Source organism: Panthera tigris, chromosome D3 (genome assembly GCF_018350195.1).
Source record: "Panthera tigris isolate Pti1 chromosome D3, P.tigris_Pti1_mat1.1, whole genome shotgun sequence".
Classification (NCBI taxonomy): Eukaryota; Metazoa; Chordata; class Mammalia; order Carnivora; family Felidae; genus Panthera; species Panthera tigris.
The window spans coordinates 44,183,249-44,204,334 of NC_056671.1; the positions used below are offsets into that span (position 1 = coordinate 44,183,249).

The window sequence follows — 21,086 nt, forward strand, 5'->3', positions numbered from 1 at the left end:
AACACTAGGAGGATGAAAAGAAACTTGGGACTATATACACGGAAGCTTGAAGTCCCAGGCTGGAAAAGTTTACACTTATTACAAAGGCATTAATGATTTTCTTGTAAGGGCATGGTATTATTAAAAATATGGTTGAGCCTTGGGGTGCCTGGGTGGCTCAGTCGGTTAAGCGTCCGACTTCGGCTCAGGTCATGATCTCGCGGTCCGTGAGTTCGAGCCCCGCGTCGAGCTCTGTGCTGACAGCTCAGAGCCTGGAGCCTGTTTCAGATTCTGTGTCTCCCTCTCTCTGACCCTCCCCCGTTCATGCTCTGTCTCTCTCTGTCTCAAAAATAAATAAACGTTAAAAAAAATTAAAAAAAAAATATGGTTGAGCCTTGAACAACACAGGGTTCAGGAGGACCCACCCCTGCTCAGTTGAAAATTCGCATATAATTTTGACTCCCCCAAAACTTTACTAATGGGCTACTGTTGACCAGAAGCCTTACCGATAACATAACACCTATTTTGTATGTCATATTATTATATAATGTATTATTACAATAAAGTAAGCTAGAGAAAAGAAAACATTAAGAAAGTTGTAAGGAAGAGAAAATACATTCACAATACTGTAAAGAATCTGCATATAGGCAGAGCGACTGCCAGTCTTGCAGATCTGTCTCTTGCTTCAACAGTGTTTAGACAGAACAGACCCAGGGATGCCCCTTCTTCCACCCTCCACCCACCCTCCAACCTCTTTTCCAGTCACAACCTCCAGAACCATCTTCTCACCGCCTTCTGGCTCCAGGAGTAGCTAGGACCAGTTTTTGAGCTTAGCTCCTTCCTTATTGCCAATCAACCATGAGCTCCTGGATTTGTCAGAATGATTCCATTAAGGTGGAGGCCGCCTTCAACTGCCTGGCCAACATTCATCTGCAGGGCTCTAACACCTACATCTCTCTGAGCTTCTATTCCAACCTCAACCATGTGGCTCTGGAGGGCTGAGAGTCTCTTGAAGATACAAAATCAGCATGGCAGCCATGCCCTTTTTCAGGATGTGCAGAAGCCCTGTCAAGATGAGTAGGGTAAAATACTGGATGCCATGGTCTTGGAAAAGAATCCGAAGCAGGCCCTTCTGGATCTGCATGTTCTGGGTTCTGCCCACACAAATCCCCATCTCTGTGACTTCCTGGAGAACCACTTCCTAGATGAAGAAGTGAAACCCATCAAAAAGTTGGATGACCACCTGAGTCACTTCTGCAGGCTGGCTGGCCCCCAAAGCTAGGCTGGATGAGTATCTCTTCCAAAGGCTTACTTTCAAGCATGATAGCTGAGAGCCTTTGGAGCTCAATGGCTTTTGAGGGACCCATGTGCATCCCACTGGATGTCAGGACTTCTGCCTGAGCCTCTCCCTGCAGCCACTAGGCAGCTTTTTAATCCCCCTGAAGTCCTCCCCCAAGCCCTGCACCGAATGGAAACAAAGCTTTTTGCAGAAAACAAAACAAAACCTTGTGTAAGTGGACCTATGCAGTTCAAACTTATGTTGTTCAAGAGTCAATTGTATTATCAGAATGCACGTATTTCTTTTATACTAACAATGTAAATGCACAACTTGATGAATTTTCACAAACTGAAAGCACCTTTAGAATCAGCACCCAAGATGAAAAAATAGAACATTACCACTACCCCCAGAAGACAGGCATTGCCCACCAAAGGGTAACACTCTTCTGGCCTCTTCCACCCTACATTTAGTTTGCCCAGTTTTGAACTTGAAATAAATGGAATCATGCAGTTTGCATTCTTTTGTATATAGCTTCTTTTACTCAGCATTGTTTGTGAATTCTTCTCTATTTTGCATGAGTCATAAAACGTTCTTATTGCCATATATGGATTACACTGGGAGAACACCACAATTCATTTATCCATCCCATTCATTTATTTCAAATAGTGCTGCTATAAACATTCTAGCACATGCCTTTTAGTAGACACAGGTATGTATTTTTGTCAGGTGTATATGTGGGAATGAACACATATGTTCAGCTTTAGGAGATGCTGAGAGGTTGCAATTTAAGGCACTTCATTAATGATAGAAGTCAAATCAAAGTGATTAAAAATAGATCAGTTGGGGTGCCTGGGTGGCTCAGTCTAAGTGTCCGACTTCAGCTCACAGTTTGTGAGCTCAAGCCCCACATTGGGCTGTGAGCTGGCAGTGCAGAGCCTGCTTGGGATTCTCTCTCTCCCTCTCTTTCTGCCCCTCTCCTGCTTGCACTTTCTCTCTCAAAATAAATAAACTTTTTAAAAAATAGGGAGATCAGTCATTTGACTTTTCTGATCATTCAGATTAAAATTAACAAATACATAGTGGTCCTAGCAAGAAGAAGTATGGGAGAAATGGTCAATTTTTTAGGATTTTTTTTTTTAGTTTATTTATCTTGAGAAAGAGAGTGTGTGTGTGCTTGCTAATGGGGGAGGGGCAGAGAGAGAGAGAATCCCAAGCAGGCTGCACACTGTCAATGTGTGGGGCCCTTGGGGCTCAATCCCACGAACATCATGACCTGAGCCAAACCCAAGAGCCAGATGCTTAACTGCCTACCTGACTGAGCCACCCAGGCGCCCCACCTAGGATTTTTTTATTGGGGAAGAGGCAGCAGTCAGAGATGTCTTTGAGGTGATGCCTTTAGTTGAAGAAAAAGTTCAAGAGGAACAGTGATCTGTGGAGAGCAGATGAGGTGGAATTTGAATGAGTTAAGGCTGAGATGAGTGCACTATTGCATATGCACATTTGGAGTTTCTACTTTATGGTGCTTTATGACATAGTTTTGGAATATTTGTTAAGAACAATGATCACGGCAATCCCTACCAAAATAACACCAGCATTCTTCACAGAGCTAGAACAAATAATCCTAAAATTTGTATGGAACCAGAAAAGACCCCAAATAGCCAAAGCAATCTTAAAAAAGAAAACCAAAGCTGGAGGCATCACAATCCCGGACTTTAAGCTGTATTACAAAGCTGAAATCATCAGCATGTGTGGTACTGGCACAAAAACAGACACTCAGATCAATGGAACAGAAGAGAGAACCCAGAAATGGACCCACAAACACATGGTCAACTAATCTTTGATAAAGCAGGAAAGAATATCCAATGGAATAAAGACAGTTTCTTCAGCAAGTGGTGCTGGGAAAACTGGACAGCGACATGCAGAAAAATGAACTTGGACCATTTTCTTACATAAACTCAAAATGGATGAAAGACCTAAACATAAGACAGGAAACCATCAAAATCCTTGAGGAGAAAGCAGGCAAAAACCTCTTTGATCTTGGCTGCAGCAACTTCTTACTCAACCTATCTCTGGAGGCAAGGGAAACAAAAGCAAAAATGAACTATTAAGACCTCATCAAAATAAAAAACTTCTGCACAGCGAAGGAAACAATCAGCAAAACTAAAAGGCAACCGACAGAATGGGAGAAGATATTTGCAAGCAGACATATCAGATAAAGGGTTAGTATCCAAAATCTATAAAGAACTTATCAAACTCAATACCCAAAAAACAAATAATCCAGTGAAGAAGTGGGCAAAAGACATGAATAGACACTTTCCCAAAGAAGATATCCAGATGACCAACTGACACAAAAAAATGCTCAACATCACTCATCATCAGGGAAATACAAATCAAAACCATGATGAGATACCACCTCACACCTGTCAGAATGGCTAGCATTAACAACTCAGGCAACAACAGATGTTGGCAAGGATATGGAGAAAGAGGATCTCTTTTGTACTGCTGGTGGGAATGCAAACTGGTGCGGCCACTCTGGAAACCAGTATGGAGGTTCCTCAAAAAACTAAAAATAGAACTACCCTATGACCCAGCAATTGCACTACTAGGTATTTATCCAGTGGATACAGGTGTACTATTTCGAAGGGGCACGTGCACCCCAATATTTATAGCATCGCTATTGACAATAGGCAAAATATGGAAAGAGCCCAAGTGTCCATCAACAGATGAATGGATAAAAAAGATGTAGTATATGAACCTACGATGGAGCATTACTCGGCAATCAAAAAGAATGAAATCTTGCCATTTGTAACTACATGGATGGAACTAAAGGGTATTAATGCTAAGCAAAATTAGAGAAAGACAAGTATCATATGACTTCACTTGTATGAGGACTTTAAGAGACAAAACAGATGAACATAAGGGAAGGGAAGCAAAAATAATATAAAAACAGAGAAGGGGACAAAACGTAAGAGACTCTTAAATATAGAGAACAAACAGAGGGTTACTGGAGGGGTTGTGGGAGGGGGGATGGGCTAAATGGGGAAGGGGCCTTAAGAAATCTGCTCCTAAAATCATTGTTGCAGTATATGCTAACTGACTTGGATGTAAATTTAAAAAATAAATAAATTATATTTAAAAAAAAAAAGAACAATGATCACAGAAGCAGCTGGTGTGGATAAAATCATTGAAATAGACAATGAAGAGAACTACCAAAAGGGCAGTGAGGTCAAGGACTGACAGGCACACACCACTGGATTTGGCCTTAGGAGTCTTTGGTGACCTTCCAGGTAACAGTGTCTGTAGAGCAGAGCATTTGGCTGGAGGAAAAGCAACGATAGCAGGGAGAAGACAGGGAGAGCTACAGGATGAGGGTCATTAGGAGGGCAGGACTTGGGGAGGGATATTTATTTTTATTTTTTTTGCAGGAGAAGGGACATTTTTCCAAAAGACATAGTGATTCAGTATGATTTGTGATTTGTGACTCTTGGGATGCATGTTTCTTTTGAATAACATCATTCAGAGTTTTGTAACATTTTAAAAGGGTGGTCCCATTGACATCTATTACAAGGTTTATAATACAAAACTAGAGCTATAGTTTAATGCAAACTTAATGATTGGGGAAAGTTTTCACATCTAATTCCCATTTTTAGTATCTCTAGTTCTTGATCTACAAAGTCTTTGTAGATTAATAAAATACTGGCTCCAATTGATCACAAGCCATCTGTTTAATAACCCACCCCATAATTTTGCTAAGAAAGAAATTACACTGAGGACAGGTGGATGCATCCTATCCAGCAAGTTAAATGCTGTACAAAATGCTGCATTTTAACTTGGAGCATTAAAATGGAGGGGCGCCTGGGTGGCGCAGTCGGTTAAGCGTCCGACTTCAGCCAGGTCACGATCTCGCGGTCCGTGAGTTCGAGCCCCGCGTCGGGCTCTGGGCTGATGGCTCGGAGCCTGGAGCCTGTTTCCGATTCTGTGTCTCCCTCTCTCTCTGCCCCTCCCCCATTCATGCTCTGTCTCTCTCTGTCCCAAAAATAAATAAAAAATGTTGAAAAAAAAAAATTTTAAATGGAGCATTAAAATGCTCCAAGAACAGGCTTGGAGTAGGATTTTAGATTTTCCCAAAGAAGCAGGACCAAAAATGAGAAGGAAAGTGAAGACCACAACACAGAAGAGAAAGCTTTTCCACGGACTCTGTGCCAACAGCCGGATAAGGAGAGAATGCAGATGAATGACTTTTCATCCTGAAATGACTCATTTGACACAATTATCCAGAACTCAACCAAGAACCCAGAAGGAAGGAAGCAAACAAATAAACAAAATGGCTTTCAAGCCTCCAAAACAGAGGCTGCTCAATGTATGTTTTAAGGCTCTGCTGTTTCGAAGAACATACTCTGGTCCTCTAATAAAGCATTTTTACTCTTGAAGATCCTATTCCAACAAGAAGGAATAACTGGTTTGGGGGGTCACGAAAAAATAATTAAAAGCTGTCAATTAAATATTGCTTTATTTTCTATCTTTTGGGCCTTTTGAATCACACAGTTGCTTATCTGTTTGGGTTACTAAAGAGCTCAGAAACAAATTTGTAGCCCACTTCTAACAAAATGTGCATTTTTGAGAGCACTAGCTTCATCCCTGGCCCAATCTTATTTCTCTTACCCTTGCTTTTTCTTCTTCTGACTGCTTAATTTATTTGTAATTTATTATATTTATTATATTTAAGATGCTGTATTACCTTTATGAAATGAGTTTGTGGGTGTTTAAAGAAAAATGCCAGCGGCACCTGTGTGGGTCAGTCAGTTAAGCATCTGACTCTTAATTTCAGTTTATGTCATAATCTCACCGTTCATGGGATTGAGCCCTGAGTAAGGCTCTGTGCTGACAGCATGCAGCCTGTTTGTGATTCTCTCTCTCTCTCTCTCTCTCTCTGTCCCTCCCTCCCCTGCTCGTGCTCTCTCTCTCTCAAAATAAACATTTTTTAAAAAGGAAAAATACCAATACATAATAAATAACAAATAGAGACTAAAACACATGGGCCACACGGCAGCTAGGAGAAATGACTGGGAAAAATTAATGTAGAAAATAGGAAAGAAAACCATTGTTTGAAAAAACACAGATGCATGAACTCAAAAAGCTTGCTTAATATTCTGGGACTATTTACATTTAAGGACATCTTGTCATACATCTCAGGATCCTCTGAGGGAATCTTTGTGTCACATCCCAAAATAGTTATTCATTTTCACAGTGATGACTGAGTCATCATGAAGGGGGGATAAATTAAATACAGGGAATTCTGCTTATGAAGGCAGAAAAGCATAGATTCCATTTTTAAATAAATATTTTTTGTAAAAGAGTAAGATTTTCTGAATTACCATCATTAGATAACGTCAGAAAAGTTAAGTTTTTTGTAATAGGATTTTTGAGTTTGTTAATCTCCGGAGAGTTCTATATATAGCATATGTATCAGTATAGAGAATTGCTTCATGAGGGAAAAGTCTGACCTGTGACTGTACCAACCTAAAAAATGCTATTCTTCAGAACATGCCTGAACAAAGCAAAGAGAAAACAAACCATCTGTTAAGTCACCATCTGCCTTAAGAAAGCAGGTCAACATTAACCACATATTAAGTTCATTTGAAGGGAAAAAGAAGTTTGGTTTCTGTCCCCAAGATAACTGTGGAGTTGATATCAGGTTGTATAATGAAATACAGTTTTTTCAGCTTTATTGAGGTATAATTGACAAATAAAATGATAAGATATTGATTTTATTTTAACAATTGGTTATTGTGTTTATTTATTTATTTTTAATTTATTTATAATTAACATACAGTATTATGTTAATTTCAGGTGTACAACATAACGATTCAACAATTCTTTACATTACTCACTGCTTACCATTAGTGTAGTCACCATCTGTTACCAAGCAGCAGTATTACAACATTATTGGCTATATTTCCTATTCAGTACTTTTCATCTCAGTGACTTCTCTGTTTTGTAACTGGAAGTTTGTACTTCCTAATCCCTTTTATCTACTTCATCCATCCTTCCATCCCCCTTCCCTGTGGCAATAAACCAGTTTGCTTTATTCATTCATTCATTCATTCATTCTCTCTATATTTAACAGTTTTGGGTTTTTGTTTGTCTCTTTGTTTCTTTGCTCATTTATTTTGTTTTTTAGATTCTACATGTAAGTGAAATCATATGGCATTTGTCTTTCTCTGATTTGTTTCACTTAGCATTATAGCTTCTGGGTCCATCTATGTTGTTGCAAATGGCAAGATCTCATTTTTTTACTTTAAGTTTTATTTGAAATCCATTTTTAGTTAACATACAGTGTTATATTAATTTCAGGTGTATGTAGTAATTTAACACTTACATACATCGTCTGGTGTTCATCACGACAAGTGCCCTCCTTAATCCCCATCACCTATTTCACCCATCCTCCCACCCACCTCCCCTCTAGTAACCACCAGTTTGTTCTCTATACTTAAGAATCTGTTTGGGGCACCTGGGTGGCTCAGTCGGTTGAGCATCCAACTTCAGCTCAGGTCATGATCTCACACTCCATGAGTTCGAGCCCCGCGTTGGGCTCTGTGCTGTCAGCTCAGAGCCTGGAGCCTGCTTCAGATTCTGTGTCTCCCTCTCTCTCTGTCCCTCCCCTGCTCATGTTCTGTCTCTCTCTGTCTCAAAAATAAATTAAAAAAAACATTAAAAAAAAAGAATCTATTTCTTGATTTTCCTATTCCTCTCTCTTTTTTTGTAAAATCTCATTCATTTTGTAATTGTAAAATTGTAAGATATTTAAAGTGTACATTGTGATGATTTGATATACATATACACATACATTGTGAAAGGACTCCTCCCTTCTAGTTAATTAATACATCCATCATCTCACATATTTATATATACATATAAATATATGTGTACTTTTTAGTAAGAACATTTAATTTCTACTCTCTTGGCAAATGTCAATTATATATTATAGTGTTAACAACTATAGTCACTATATTATACATTAGACCCTCAGACCTTATTCATTTTATAGCTAAAAGTTTATACCCCTTTTACCAACCTCTTCCTATTTCCCCCACCTACCCCCTGCCCCCCCCCCACCCATGGCAACCACTATTCTACTCTCTGCTTTAATGAGTTTGACTTTTTTTTTTTTAAGATCCTTTATCTGAGTGAAACCATGCAGTGTTTGTCTTTCTCTAACTTATTTCACTTAGCATTATGCTCTCAAGGTCTATTTGTTACAAATGTCAGGATTTCCTTCTTTCTCATGACTGAATAATATTCCATTGTGTGGACATATACATATACGTACTGTATCTTTTTTATCCATTTATCCATTGACAGACACTTAGTTGCTTCCATATCCTGGCTATTGTGAATAATGAACATGGGAGTGCATATATCTCTTCTATATCCTATTTTTTCATTTTCTTTGGGTAAATACCCAGAAGTGGATATTTATTGATCAATGATTCAATTTTTAATTTATTTGAGGAACCTCCATATTGTTTCCCATGGTGGCTGTACCAACTTATACTCCCACCAACAAAGCATGAGCGTTTGCTTTCCTCCACACCCTTGTCAACATTTGTTATCTTTTTTCCTCTTGATAAACAACTATTCCAACAGGTATGAGGTGGGGTGCCTGGCTGGCTCAGTCAGTCAGTAGAGCAAGAGACTCCTGATCTTGGGGTCATGAGTTCAAGCCCCACATAGGGCCTAGTACTTACTTAAAAAAAAAAAAATGAACAGGTGTGAGGTGATATTTCACTACAGTGGTCACCAAGTTGTTATACATTAGATCCTCATTCTGATTTGCATTGCCCTGATGATTAGCGGTGTTGAGCACCTATTCATGTACCTACTGACCATGGGCATGTCTTCTTTAGAAAAATGTCTATTCAGTTCCTCTGCCTGTCTTTAAATTGGATTGTTTGGGTTTTTTGCTATTGAGTTATGTGAGTTTTTAAAATATATTTTGGATATAACCCCTTATCAGATATATGATTTGTAAATATTTCAACTATACTATAGGTTGCCTTTTCATTTTGTTGAGGCTTCTTTTGCTGTGCAGAAGCTTTTTAGTTTGATATAGTATCACTTGTTCACAATTTTTTTAACCTTCCAGGAAATAATATATTGCAGGGATTTCTCCTCATCCCTAGGAAACAAGACACATTGTATCCTCTCCTCACTGGATTTTGCTCTGTTTTGAATCAGGAGGACATGAGCTGTGAGGAGAAGTTGTACTTCGGCCTGAATGAATACAGTAAGTCTCTACAGTGGGGAATCACAAGTCCACTTTTGAGATGTGATGAGACTTTTGAAAAAATGGTGAACACCCTCTTGGAAAGGTAAGTAAGGACCTTCAACTTTTACTTTAGCCATACTTGTGTATCTAAAATAGCCGAAAGTCTCTTATGTCACTGTCACAGGAAGTTTGGTGGAGCACCAGCTGTGCAGATCCCATGCAAAGGCAGAATAAAAATAACATCTCCTAAGATGACCTTTTACTCACATAGGTTTTCTGTGATCATCCAAGACTAACAAAGGAAACTAGCAACCCAAAGTGGGACTTATCATGCTCCACTTTTCATGCTCTGAGTCATCTCCCAAGCATACGACTACCAGGGGATTAGATGGGCAGAGGGATTTACTAATTAAAGACCAGTTCCTCTGAGGTGTGGCCTCCCCCACCGTATACCCTACACTTTTTCATTTTCCCCTCTTTCCTCCTCTACTCACACAGGCTAGTACCCTTAGATGACTCAGTAAAAACTGAACTTTACTATGAGAGTGGGAGTATAGACTGGAGAAAATTAGGAGCAATTAGATCATTAAAGTGAGTTCAGTTCCAAGGGTGTCTCCTTTAGTCCCTGACCTTGGGAGTTAAAGATCATGACTTTTCTGTCTCTTCTGCTTTCTTTTTATTCCCCAAGTCCAGGTCAAACTCCAGAAGAGTAAAGAGTTTTCCTATTTTTTTCTCTCTGATTTTGGATCATAGACTTGAAGCATCACAGAGGCATTAGAATTTACGTAACCTAATACACGGCCCTCCCTGCCCTCCGCTGCAATAGTCTGTCTGACCTTCCAGTGATGGGGGCAGTTGGACTCTTTTTGATGAGGCACATTCTAATTTTCAGTAGCTTTCATTCTTCAAACTGGCCCCAGTTGATCATAAGCCACCTATTTAACAACCTGCCCTATAACTTTGCTAAGAAAAAAGAAAGATTAAAAATGAGGACAGGGAGATACATCCTATCCAGAGAGTTATTATACTGTGTCAAGAAAAGGAACAGCCTTGGAGTAGGATTTTATGTTTTTGCAGCTGTGGGATTTAAGAAGACTTAACCGACTCTGTGACATTAATCCTTCCACAGCACATGTGATCTTACTTTCCAGAATCATCCCATGAGTCTCCCTTTTAAGTGTTTCCCACCCACTGGCTTCATCTACCAGCTTGGAACGTACCCTCCATTCTGGTAACATCATTCAGAGTCAATCCTATCAACTTCTCTTACAACCTTGGTAATACTTACAAAACGACAATTACAGTTCAGTGCAAACATAACAGCTTGTGAAGACTATTCACTTCTAAATTCATACTTCTTTCAGAGTATGAGATCTAAATGCCTATAGATCAAAGTTACCATGTATTCTAACTTTGGCTTTCCTACCTGGCCCATCAAAAAACATTAAGCTTTAAACATGGATCTTGTGTGCTCACTTCTTCCAACCCAGTCACTCAAACTAATACTAGCTATAGTTTATTGAGTGTTTGAAGAACTTGCCCAGCATTGAGTAAACTGAAGGATTTCTTCCCTTTTCCCCAATCTACCAAATCCTTGCAATGTAAGGAAATGTTGTCAGAGACCGGAATGAATCTAGACACAGCTCTGTCCCTGACCAGTTGCATGATCTTGGGCAAGTAGCCAGGTTTCTCTTATCCTTTTAACTCATCCTCCTTCTGGTAGAAAGGGGAGTGGTCAAAACCAGGCCATCCACGGTCCTCTCCAGCTCTAAAGCACTTCAAAACCACGCTATTCATTTGATGACCCTAATTGGTATTTGACCCTGGGTTTTTCTGTGCACGCCTGGCAGACCACTTGTCTTACTTTAAATAGAATTATAACGTGGAACAAAGGCAAACCACCCCATGGCCTACCCAGCTGCATGTGCTGCCAGCTGGCGACCAGAAAGCAAGTTCACAGGCTCATCCTCATTTCGCTAGCACCTCCTTTCTTGACCAGCACCTCTTCATGCCTGCAAGGGGGTCCTCTTTGTCCATTTGTACTTAACTGCCAGCAGGCCTGGCTTTCTGAGGAGTAACACACAAATGAGAGATTGATTTTCTGCCTGCTCTGTAATTGTAAAAAGTTCCAATTTGAACAAAGTGACCCTCTTACTTGGCAGTCCAGGCAGGGTGGGGTGGGGTACCAATGGGTATTGGGATGATTCAAGGACACCCCTATTTGCCAGGCCCCCTTGACTAAGCAGTGCTCAGGTGATAGGTGGCTTCACCACTAGGGGATGCTATTTCCCCACTCAGCTCCAAGTTTTCTCCAGCACCAAGGTACACTTTATGGGAAGATACAGTTGTCTTCTTTATTGGAAGATAAACTGCTGTCTGTGGAGTGGCTACCCTGAAATTAGTAATTATTAGTAATAATTATTATTTGTATGTCTGATATTTTTCAAACATACTAATGTCTCAATTTTCTTTACTGTAGTCAAGTATCAGAGAAATAAGCTGACAATACCACCATGCTAACTCAGTGCCACCAAGAGGTTAGGATCCAGGAATGATCCATTATGACTGTGTCAACAATTAACCTGACAAGACCAGTGCTTCTCAAAATTTAATGTGTATATAAACTACCTGGGGATCTTGTCAGGATGTGAGTTCTGATTCAGATATCTGGGGTGGGGGAATTTGGCATTTCTAACAAACTCTCAGGTGATACTGCCACTGGATGCTGCTGCTGGTCCATAGACCACACTGAGGGAAGCTAGGGGTTGCTAGACCATCCCGAAGCCTCTTTAGCTTGCTTTGCCTATCCCAACGGGTTCTGATTCACAGGCGTTGAAAGCTCAGCTTTTCCTTCTAGTGATGTGGATTCCAAGGTCATGCTAGAGCTCAAGCCTTCCATTGACCAGTAACCCCTTCCCACCATGCTTAGCCTGTATTTCTCCCACAAAGACCTTGCTGTCCCAGCTGGTCCTGCTGCCTGAGTGCGAGCTCCCTGTGTTCTGTTGAAGGTACCCCAGGCTACACAGCATGGTCGTCCGCTGCTACCTTCTCATCCAGCAGTACTCAGAGGCTCTGATGGCCCTCACCACCATGGCGTCACTCCGAGACCACAGCACACCAGAAACACTCAGCATTATGGATGACCTCATCAGCTCCCCAGGAAAAACCAGAAGTGGGCGGGGACACATGCTCATTATCAGGGTGCCCTCTGTGCAGCTGGCGATGTTAGCCAAGGAGCGGCTGCAGGAGGTGCGCGACAAGCTGGGGCTGCAGTACCGCTTTGAGATCATCCTTGGGAACCCTGCCTCTGAACTCAGTGTTGCAACTCACTTTGTGGCACGATTAAAGGTCAGCAATGGTCAGACATCTCTCCTTTGAAATACCATTTTTTTCTGTTTTCTACAAATCCCACATAGGTGGCTCAGAGGCCTGAGTTTAATAGAGTTTTGCACATGTGTTGGTTTGATCTTCATGACAATGTTAAGACTAAACAAAGGGACATGTTCACTTCCCGAATTGGGAAGCCAGTTTATTAAGATTCTGTCAAGCCCCCTTTTTATCATGTGCATGCAGTTGGTCTTCCATGCTCTCCAACTGCAGGTGCAAAAATGAGATGACCCAATTTGACCCCATGTTTATTGACCTTGTTCAAGATGCATCTAGCACACGGCCATCTGTTTTCTCAGAAAAAAAAGGTAAGTTGTTCTCTCAGTCCTCTGTGGGTACCATCAATTCACTAATTCTTTTCTGTCTACCTAGCCTGTCATCTCAAGTCTAGAGTCGGTAAAGTATTTTGTTTTATCTTTAGTACTCATATAGAGCTATTCCCCACCTTCTTGCATGTGGATTCTTCAACAGTTTGTTGTTTCATTGAACTTGCTTTGACGCAGCCCTGAGGCTTGCTGGTCTGACTTCTCTAAGCCTACTACAGAGGGCTTAGTGCATGAGCACAGCCCCCTCCCCTCGCATGGCAGCAGGACTGACTACTTCTCCTAAACCCTCCTGTTAGGCATGGAGGGGGTGGGCCAGAATTCCTAAATCAACTAACCTAACTCCCTCCTTTATGCCCTGCTCAGGTTTTTCTGGGGACCTTTATAATCCAATGTGTTCTAGCTATTAGGAAGCATTTAATAAAACAACTACATATCTATCTACGTATGACACCAAGCTAAGTGTACTGTATGTCTGAGTTAGACCGGCATGGTATGTGTACCCTGCACACTAAAACCTGAGCTAAGTTGGGTTAAGAAAAATCCAGTTTGGCACAAATTTGATGAAAAGAAAGCACATAGTCTTGGGGAATTTTCATTTTCATCCTGGGCTTCAGTTTCTCATCTGCAAAATGAGAGAGTTGGATTGTATGATCTCCAGGAACTCTAATTTGAAGATATTATTTCGTGTTCATAAAGCATTTTGCGGCGCACCTGGATGGCTCACTTGGTTGAGTGTCCGACTCTTGATTTATGCTCAAGTCTTGATCCCAGGGTCATGGGATCAAGCCCCACATCAGGCTCTGTGCTGAGCATGGAGACTGCTTGGGATTCTCTCTCTTTCTCTGTCTCTCTCCTTCTACCCCTCTCCTGCTCTTGTGCATGCTCTCTCTCTCTAAAAAAATTAATTAATTAAAATTGAAATGAAAAAAATAAAGCATTTTGCAAATGTAAACCTTTTATTGTATTCTATTAGTTAACCTAAATCGAATAATCCAAAATGCAAACAAAATATCTTGTATTAGCTTGATAAGCAACTAGAACAAATAAATCTAAAAATACAAACCCTTTATTTAATGGAAATTATAACAAAATTTATATTTCATATGTTGATATAATGTTCACAACTTTTTTAATATTTATTTTTGAGGGACAGAGTGAGACAGAGCATGAGTGGGGGAGGAGCAGAGCGAGAAGCAGGGACACAGAATCCGAAGCAGGTTCCAGGGTCTCTGAGCTGTCAGCACAGGGGCTTGAACTCATGAGCTGTGAGATCATGACCTAAGCCTGATGTGGGGCTCGAACCCACAGACCAGGAGATCATGACCTGAGCCAAAGTTGGACGCTTAACCAACTGAACCGTCCAGGCACCCCAGTGTTCACAATTTTATTTTATTTTTTATTTTTTTAATATTTATTTATTTTTGAGAGAGAGAAAGAGAGATGGGGAGGAGTAGAGAGAGAGGGAGACACAGAATCCAAAGTAGGCTCCAGGCTCTGAGCTGTCAACACAGAGCCTGATGCGGGGCTTGAACTCACGAACCGTGAGATCATGACCTGAGCCAAAGTTGGATGCTTAACCAACTGAGCCACCCAGGCACCCCTAGTGTTCACAATTTTAAGTGATGATTATAGACCACATAACTATGGAATTTCTAGGATGGATAACAAATGAGAGTCCTGAACTCTTCTTACAGTATAATGCATTGAGACATATGTCTTGAAACAATTTGAATGATACTAATGATTGGAAAATCTGGAAAGGCAAATAATCAGTGCCACTGTGTGAAGCCTCACAAACCTATTGCAGGGAGATGGTTGAAAAGGATGTGAGGCTGCAGAATCTTCTCTGGGCCTCCATGACACCGATCAAGTATAGCTATTTATAGTCTAGGTCATTTGTTCAGTCTTCAGAAATGCCAATTACTAAGTCAGTATACATCAGCAGGTCCTAAATAATTCGCCCCTCTGGGTCATAATTTGAAAACCACAATCAAGACCTCAGGTTCCTTTCTTTTCCTTCCTTTTCCTTTTCCTTTTCCTTTTCCTTTTCCTTTTCCTTTTCTCTTTCCTTTCCTTTCCCTTCCTTTCCCTTCCCTTCCCTTCCCTTCCCTTCCCTTCCCTTCCCTTCCCTTCCCTTCCCTTCCCTTCCCTTCCCTTCCTTCCCTTCCCTTCCCTTCCCTTCCCTTCCCTTCCCTTCCCTTCCCTTCCCTTCCCTTCCCTTCCCTTCCCTTCCCTTCCCTTCCTTTCCCTTCCCTTTCCTTTCCTATTTCCTTAAGTAATCTCTATGCCCAATGTAGGGCTTGAACTCACAACCCCAATGTCAAGAGGCCTAACTGGCTGCTAGCAATCAGAATTACCTTTGGGGCTTTTAGACAGCAGCTGTTTTGCGAGCGCTGTTCTGAGAGCATGCCATACATTAAGGGGGGGCCCAAGTAATACTCAGAGAAGTTATATCTCAATTTGTATGAGTAGCTGCCAGTCACCAACCACACAAAAGAGATTTTTGTATTCTCAAAACTGCTGGACTACATCAATGCATCCTGTTTATACTCTCTCTTTGTGTGGAAGTGAAAATATGCACTCCTATTGAAATGTTCATATCCTAAGCAAAACTGCCACTTGCCAGGTGATTTCTGCTTCACACATTTATTTCTAACTCACCAACCTCCCTTACCATTGTTGGGTTGGCATGGGTTGCTGGGTGTGCCTTTTATCTGTAGCCTTGAGTAACATCCTCTGCTTCTTCTCCAATTGGATGGCCTTATTTCTGTGCTTCCCTCTAATTATCCTGTTAGGTATTATGACTAACTTACAAGTATGATAAGCATTTTGAAAGGATACAAGGCTTAAATCTAAATAAGCCAGTTTCTCCAGAAGGCTTGTGAAGCTTTCATCAGATTTCTTTAGCCTTGAGCCCCATTTTTTCCTTGGAACTCAGTGCCCACCCAGTCTTTTGTGTTTGTATTAAATGCTCTGCAGTGAAGAGGTGCCTGGGTGGCTCAGTCGGTTGAGCAGCCGACTCTTGATTCTGGCTCAGGTCACGATCCCAGGGTCGTGGAATCGAGCCCCATGTCAGGTTCCACGTTCGTGGAGCATGCTTAAGATTCTCTCTCCCTCTGCTTCCCCACCCCCCACTCCTGCTCTCTCTCTAAAATAAAGAAAATGAAAAACAGTATAAATAAATAAATGTTCCATCCAAGAACTGTGACCATTATTCATCAGAAATAGCAGAGGGACAGAAAAGCATGTTGTAGTGGTTTGGCTAGCTCTGATTGGTCAAGAGTAAAAAAGAGATTTCTTTAATAATCTTTTGAAAATAAACCTTTTGTAGAGTAAAACATCCCTTATCCCATCATTATAACTTGACCTCATTGTTGATGGAACCATGACCTCTGGATGGTTTCTGGGAGGAAAATCCATTCAGGGAGAACCTCAGTGTCAGGAACATCATGAGTCCAATGCGAGGGTTATAAGTAAAATGATTCCTATTCCCAAAATTGTTTATTTTAAATTAGATAATGTTATTATTCATTTTGACATGACAGTGTATATAAAACTGAATTCTTGTAGATACCTTTCTTTTAATATTAAAAAATATATTTTTGATAGGGGGCCTGGGTGGCTTAGTCAGTTTAGCATCTGACTTCGGCTCGAGTCACTATCTCATGGTTCATGAGTTTGAGCCTGTCATCAGGCTTGCTGCTTGCTATCAGCACAGAGCTCGCTTTGGCTCTTCTGTCCCAATCTCTCTCTCTGCCCCTCCCCCGCTCATGCTTGCTCTCTCAAAAATGAATATTTTTAAAATATATATATTTTTGATAGATTGGTTTTTCTAAGACAAGAAGAGTCTCTCAAACTTGTAAATCTATGTAGGTCCATTGATTTCCCCCTGGTATGCAAATATATGATAAAAGACTGGGCAACAAGGTCAGAATGCCTCCCGGTTTACAAATTATATATACTTTATTTGAATAATTGTGGGTATATTTATTTCTAAAGACTGTTTTATCTAGACATCAACAAATCATTAATCAAACCCTATTACATTATGTCTTGCATATTAAATTTCTTTTTATCTCTTTTTGTGTTTGGCAAAGGAAGTACCAGCCTATTTTTAAAATAAATTGTGTGCATTACTTAATAACCTCACTTCTTACTCTTTGTTCCCTAAAGCATTATCAGAAATGTCAATCTATTTCCTATAATTCCTGCTAGAAAGCTGTTATGAAGCATAGATACTAGATACTTCATAAAAGTAGTAGAAACCATCTTATCTACTTAAGAGATAGTCTGTTTTCCTTCTGCTCTAAAATAAAAATCTATAAGATCTTTTCACTTTTGAACATCTTTCAAGTTGGTGGGATTTTTTTCTTCCCACTGATTGACATTCCATTTACTAAAGATATATATATATACATGTGTATATATGTGTATATGTTAATCTGTATCAGAAGTTGATGATTAATAGATTATTTCTGGAACCATAAAACTAATTGCATTCCTCTTCTAAGTAAGGGTCAGCGCTGTTTTTTTTTTAATTGGTCTAGATTTGGTTATATTTTTAGCCTTCTTGAGAGAGACTTCTAAGAGCCCCAAGCCAATTATTATTTGCCACTTATTTTGACAGTCAGTATGGGGGAGGGGGGTGGGAATAACCATCAAGGGTAGCTAACTTGATGATTTTCTGGTGAATATCTTTTCATAGAGTTGAGATGCTTTTATTAGTCAGTCATAATTGAAACTGTCTTTTTCAGTTAATCAGCCCCAAGAGTCTGTCCATTATATGAAGAAAATATATTTATAAGTCTTGAGGCAGGTAATTTAACGAGGGTTTCTATAAAGTTTGCATCACTGGCAGGGTATTTCATTGTATGTTTCTTTGATTTGTGTGGCTAATGCATGATGTATACCAAGATCTTCTGTTTTATCCTACTGAGATAAAACTAAAGGCCACATTCTTCTAGAGTGCTTCATTATGCCAATTTGTAGTAGCAATTTAGTATACACACACATATATGATACACACACACACACACACACACACCGGAAGTCATTTGAAACCACAAATGCATATAGAATGTGGACCTAGAAATCTTTTAAGAGGTGGAAACTTAAACAAGAGGTTTTAATTTTATCATATGGGTCCCTTTCTACAGACCTGGAGAGGAAATGAACCAGAAGAGTGGACCCCTCGGACATACCAAGATTTAGAAGGTCTGCCTTGTATTGTGATACTAACTGGCAAAGATCCTCTTGGAGAAACCTTTCCCAGGTACATTATGAATAATTATTTCTCATTTTTCCTTAGTTATCCAGCTAAGCTGACGGTTAAAACTTGGCTGACGCTTAACCATTTCATTCATTTAGCAAGGGGGAAGAGAATAATTTTCCTCAGAGATATAAGAAATATAGCCTGCCTTGACTATTTTGACTTTCCAGAGATTGCCTAGCAATTTGGGAATGGAAGATAGCCACAGTGAGAAGTGTTTATGCATCAAAGCAGAGAGGCAGAGAGGAAAAGCATGTGCCCCAAAACAGGATTTTTTTAATTTGGATGAAGTGTCTCTTAATCTGCTGTTCCCAACCCCTTTAAGAATCCAGGGCCTGCAGACAGGAAGGCAGCAACAACAATAATAACAGCATGAGTTGAATGCTCACTGTGTGTCAGGCATTTCTATAAATGCCTTACCTGTGCCATCCATTCATTCCTTACAATAACCATATGAGCCAAATACTGTTATTCTATTTTATACTTGGAGAAAATGAAGTGGCTGCTGTGAGGTCATAACAGCTAGGAGGTGACAAAGCTGAGATTGAAACCAAGGCCAGATGGACTCACCCAAAACATCATTACTTTTGTGTAGGTCTTTGAAGTACTGTGACCTCCGGCTCATCGACTCAAGCTATTTAACTCGCACAGCCTTGGAGCAGGAGGTGGGTCTGGCCTGCTGCTATGTCTCCAAAGAGGTCATCCGAGGGCCTGCTGTTGCCCTGGACCTTAGTGGGAAGGAGCAGGAGAGAGCTACCACCAGCGAGAATGACTCTGATGAGCTGCTGATCGACCTGGAAAGACCACAGAGCAACAGTAGTGCTGTCACTGGAACCTCAGGTTAGTGCTTCCTTTTCTCTCTCAAGGGGTGAGGGATGGGAGTGAGGAGGCCGACAGACATAGGGGAGGCAGAGGCATTTACTCCCTCACACCTCTCAAGGCTGTCAGAGGAGCCTTCAGGGACTCGGGCAACCTGTCCAGACCTCAGTTCCCAATCCAAAAATACTTGGAAAACATAACTACTGAGAGCAGTCACAGAATTCTCCTCTGGGTAAACATTTAATGAAGAGCTTGGTAATAAGCAAAGTATAATAAATGTTATTATACCACTTTCCCTAGTCTTTTCTACCCTTTATCACCTCAAGGATAATATACATCTGGTATTTGCACAAAAGCCCTCATTTCCTTCTAGATCTGAAAGCTGTAAGTTTGTGTTAATTGGCTCAGTACCTGGCACAGTGCTTACCTGTTTGAATGAAGGAATGAGTGAATGACTTTTGTAAGTAGTTAACGGCAAATGTTTGTATACTCTGGGACCACTGCCTGTGCAGACCCACCATGCAGCCCGCCATCCCCTTTCAGAGCATTACTGTATGGCCTGTGGCAGTGCCTGGCATGAATTTTCTTCTGAGAAACTGTATTACAGCAAATGCAGCACTATTTCCATTTTCTTCAGATTGAGAGAGTAATAAAACTCCATATAGAAAACGTGCAGGATGTAAAAAAAGAAAAAAAACTTGGGGAATGTAACAAAGGATAAAGAGGACATTAAAAATGAAAACTCTGGGGTGCCTGGCTGGCTCAGTCAGTACAGCATGTGACTCTTGATCTGGGGGTCATGAGTTTGAGCCCCATGTTGGGGGTAGAAATTACTTAAAAAAATAAATAAATTGGGGCCCCTGGGTGGCTCAGTCAGTTAAGCATCCAACTTCAGGTCAGGTCATGATCTCATAGCCTGTGACTTCAAGCCCCATGTCGGGCTCGTCGGTACTGACAGCTTGGAGCCTGGAGCCTGCTTCAGATTCTGTGTCTCCCTCTCTCTCTGTCCCTTCCCCACTTGCACCCTGTCACTCTCTCTCTCTCAAAAATAAATAAACATTTTTAAAAAAATGAAAATGAAAACCCCTCTCTACCAGAGAAGACCACCATGAACATTCCTCTTTCCCACATCTCCTCTCTTCCATCACCATGACACACGCATGCAAACACACACACACACACACACACACACACACACACACACGACTTCATGTCAAAAGCAGCATGAGTGTGTCTGTTCATTCTGGCAGCTGCTGTTGGATGACTGTGGGAGTCAAAGAGGCAGTCATCTACGGGGCTTTGTGTCTTGAGAGGGACCCTCAGCCTGGAAAAGCATGAGCTGCTTGCCTCAGCCAGGGGTCAGGACTGCACCTTCGCTCACCTCACCGCTCCAGGCTCCCCCTCCAGGCTCCTCTAAGACCAGTTCAGAATAAAGCCAACAGGTTTAGGGAATAGTAAAGAGTAACAGAAGAGAAGGGGAAATAGCACATTTGAAAGTTTATAGATAGCAGCATCAGTGACAGGGAGGCAAGGGGGTGTTTATGTTCTTCTCATGGCTCTTTTTTTTTTTAATTTTTTAAAAATGTTTTGTTTACTTTTGAGAGAGAGAGAGAGAGAGAGGCAGAGTATGAGTGGGGAAGGGGCAGAGAGAGAGAGGGAGACACAGAATCCAAAGAAGGCCCCAGGCTCTGAGCTATCAGCACAGAGCCTGACGCGGGGCTTGAACCCATGAACTGTGAGATCATGCCCTGAGCTGAA

At 40.9% G+C, this 21,086-nt stretch overlaps 1 protein-coding gene and 1 pseudogene across 7 annotated transcripts in view; both read left to right on the forward strand.

Moving 5' to 3' along the window:
- GREB1L (GREB1 like retinoic acid receptor coactivator) overlaps positions 1 to 21,086 on the forward strand; it is a 175,488-nt gene that overhangs the window by 130,565 nt on the left and 23,837 nt on the right. For all 7 annotated transcript variants that reach the window (XR_006210061.1, XM_042962687.1, XM_042962690.1 and 4 more), the window contains 4 exons: positions 9,497 to 9,630; positions 12,536 to 12,875; positions 18,397 to 18,512; positions 19,105 to 19,349. Coding sequence is in view for 6 of the 7 variants with exons in the window: in XM_042962687.1 (XP_042818621.1) it covers positions 9,497 to 9,630; positions 12,536 to 12,875; positions 18,397 to 18,512; positions 19,105 to 19,349 (835 nt within the window). In the remaining variant the exon portion in view is untranslated. The remainder of the gene's footprint in view (positions 1 to 9,496; positions 9,631 to 12,535; positions 12,876 to 18,396; positions 18,513 to 19,104; positions 19,350 to 21,086) is intronic.
- On the forward strand, positions 838 to 1,310 carry LOC122232703 (annotated as a pseudogene).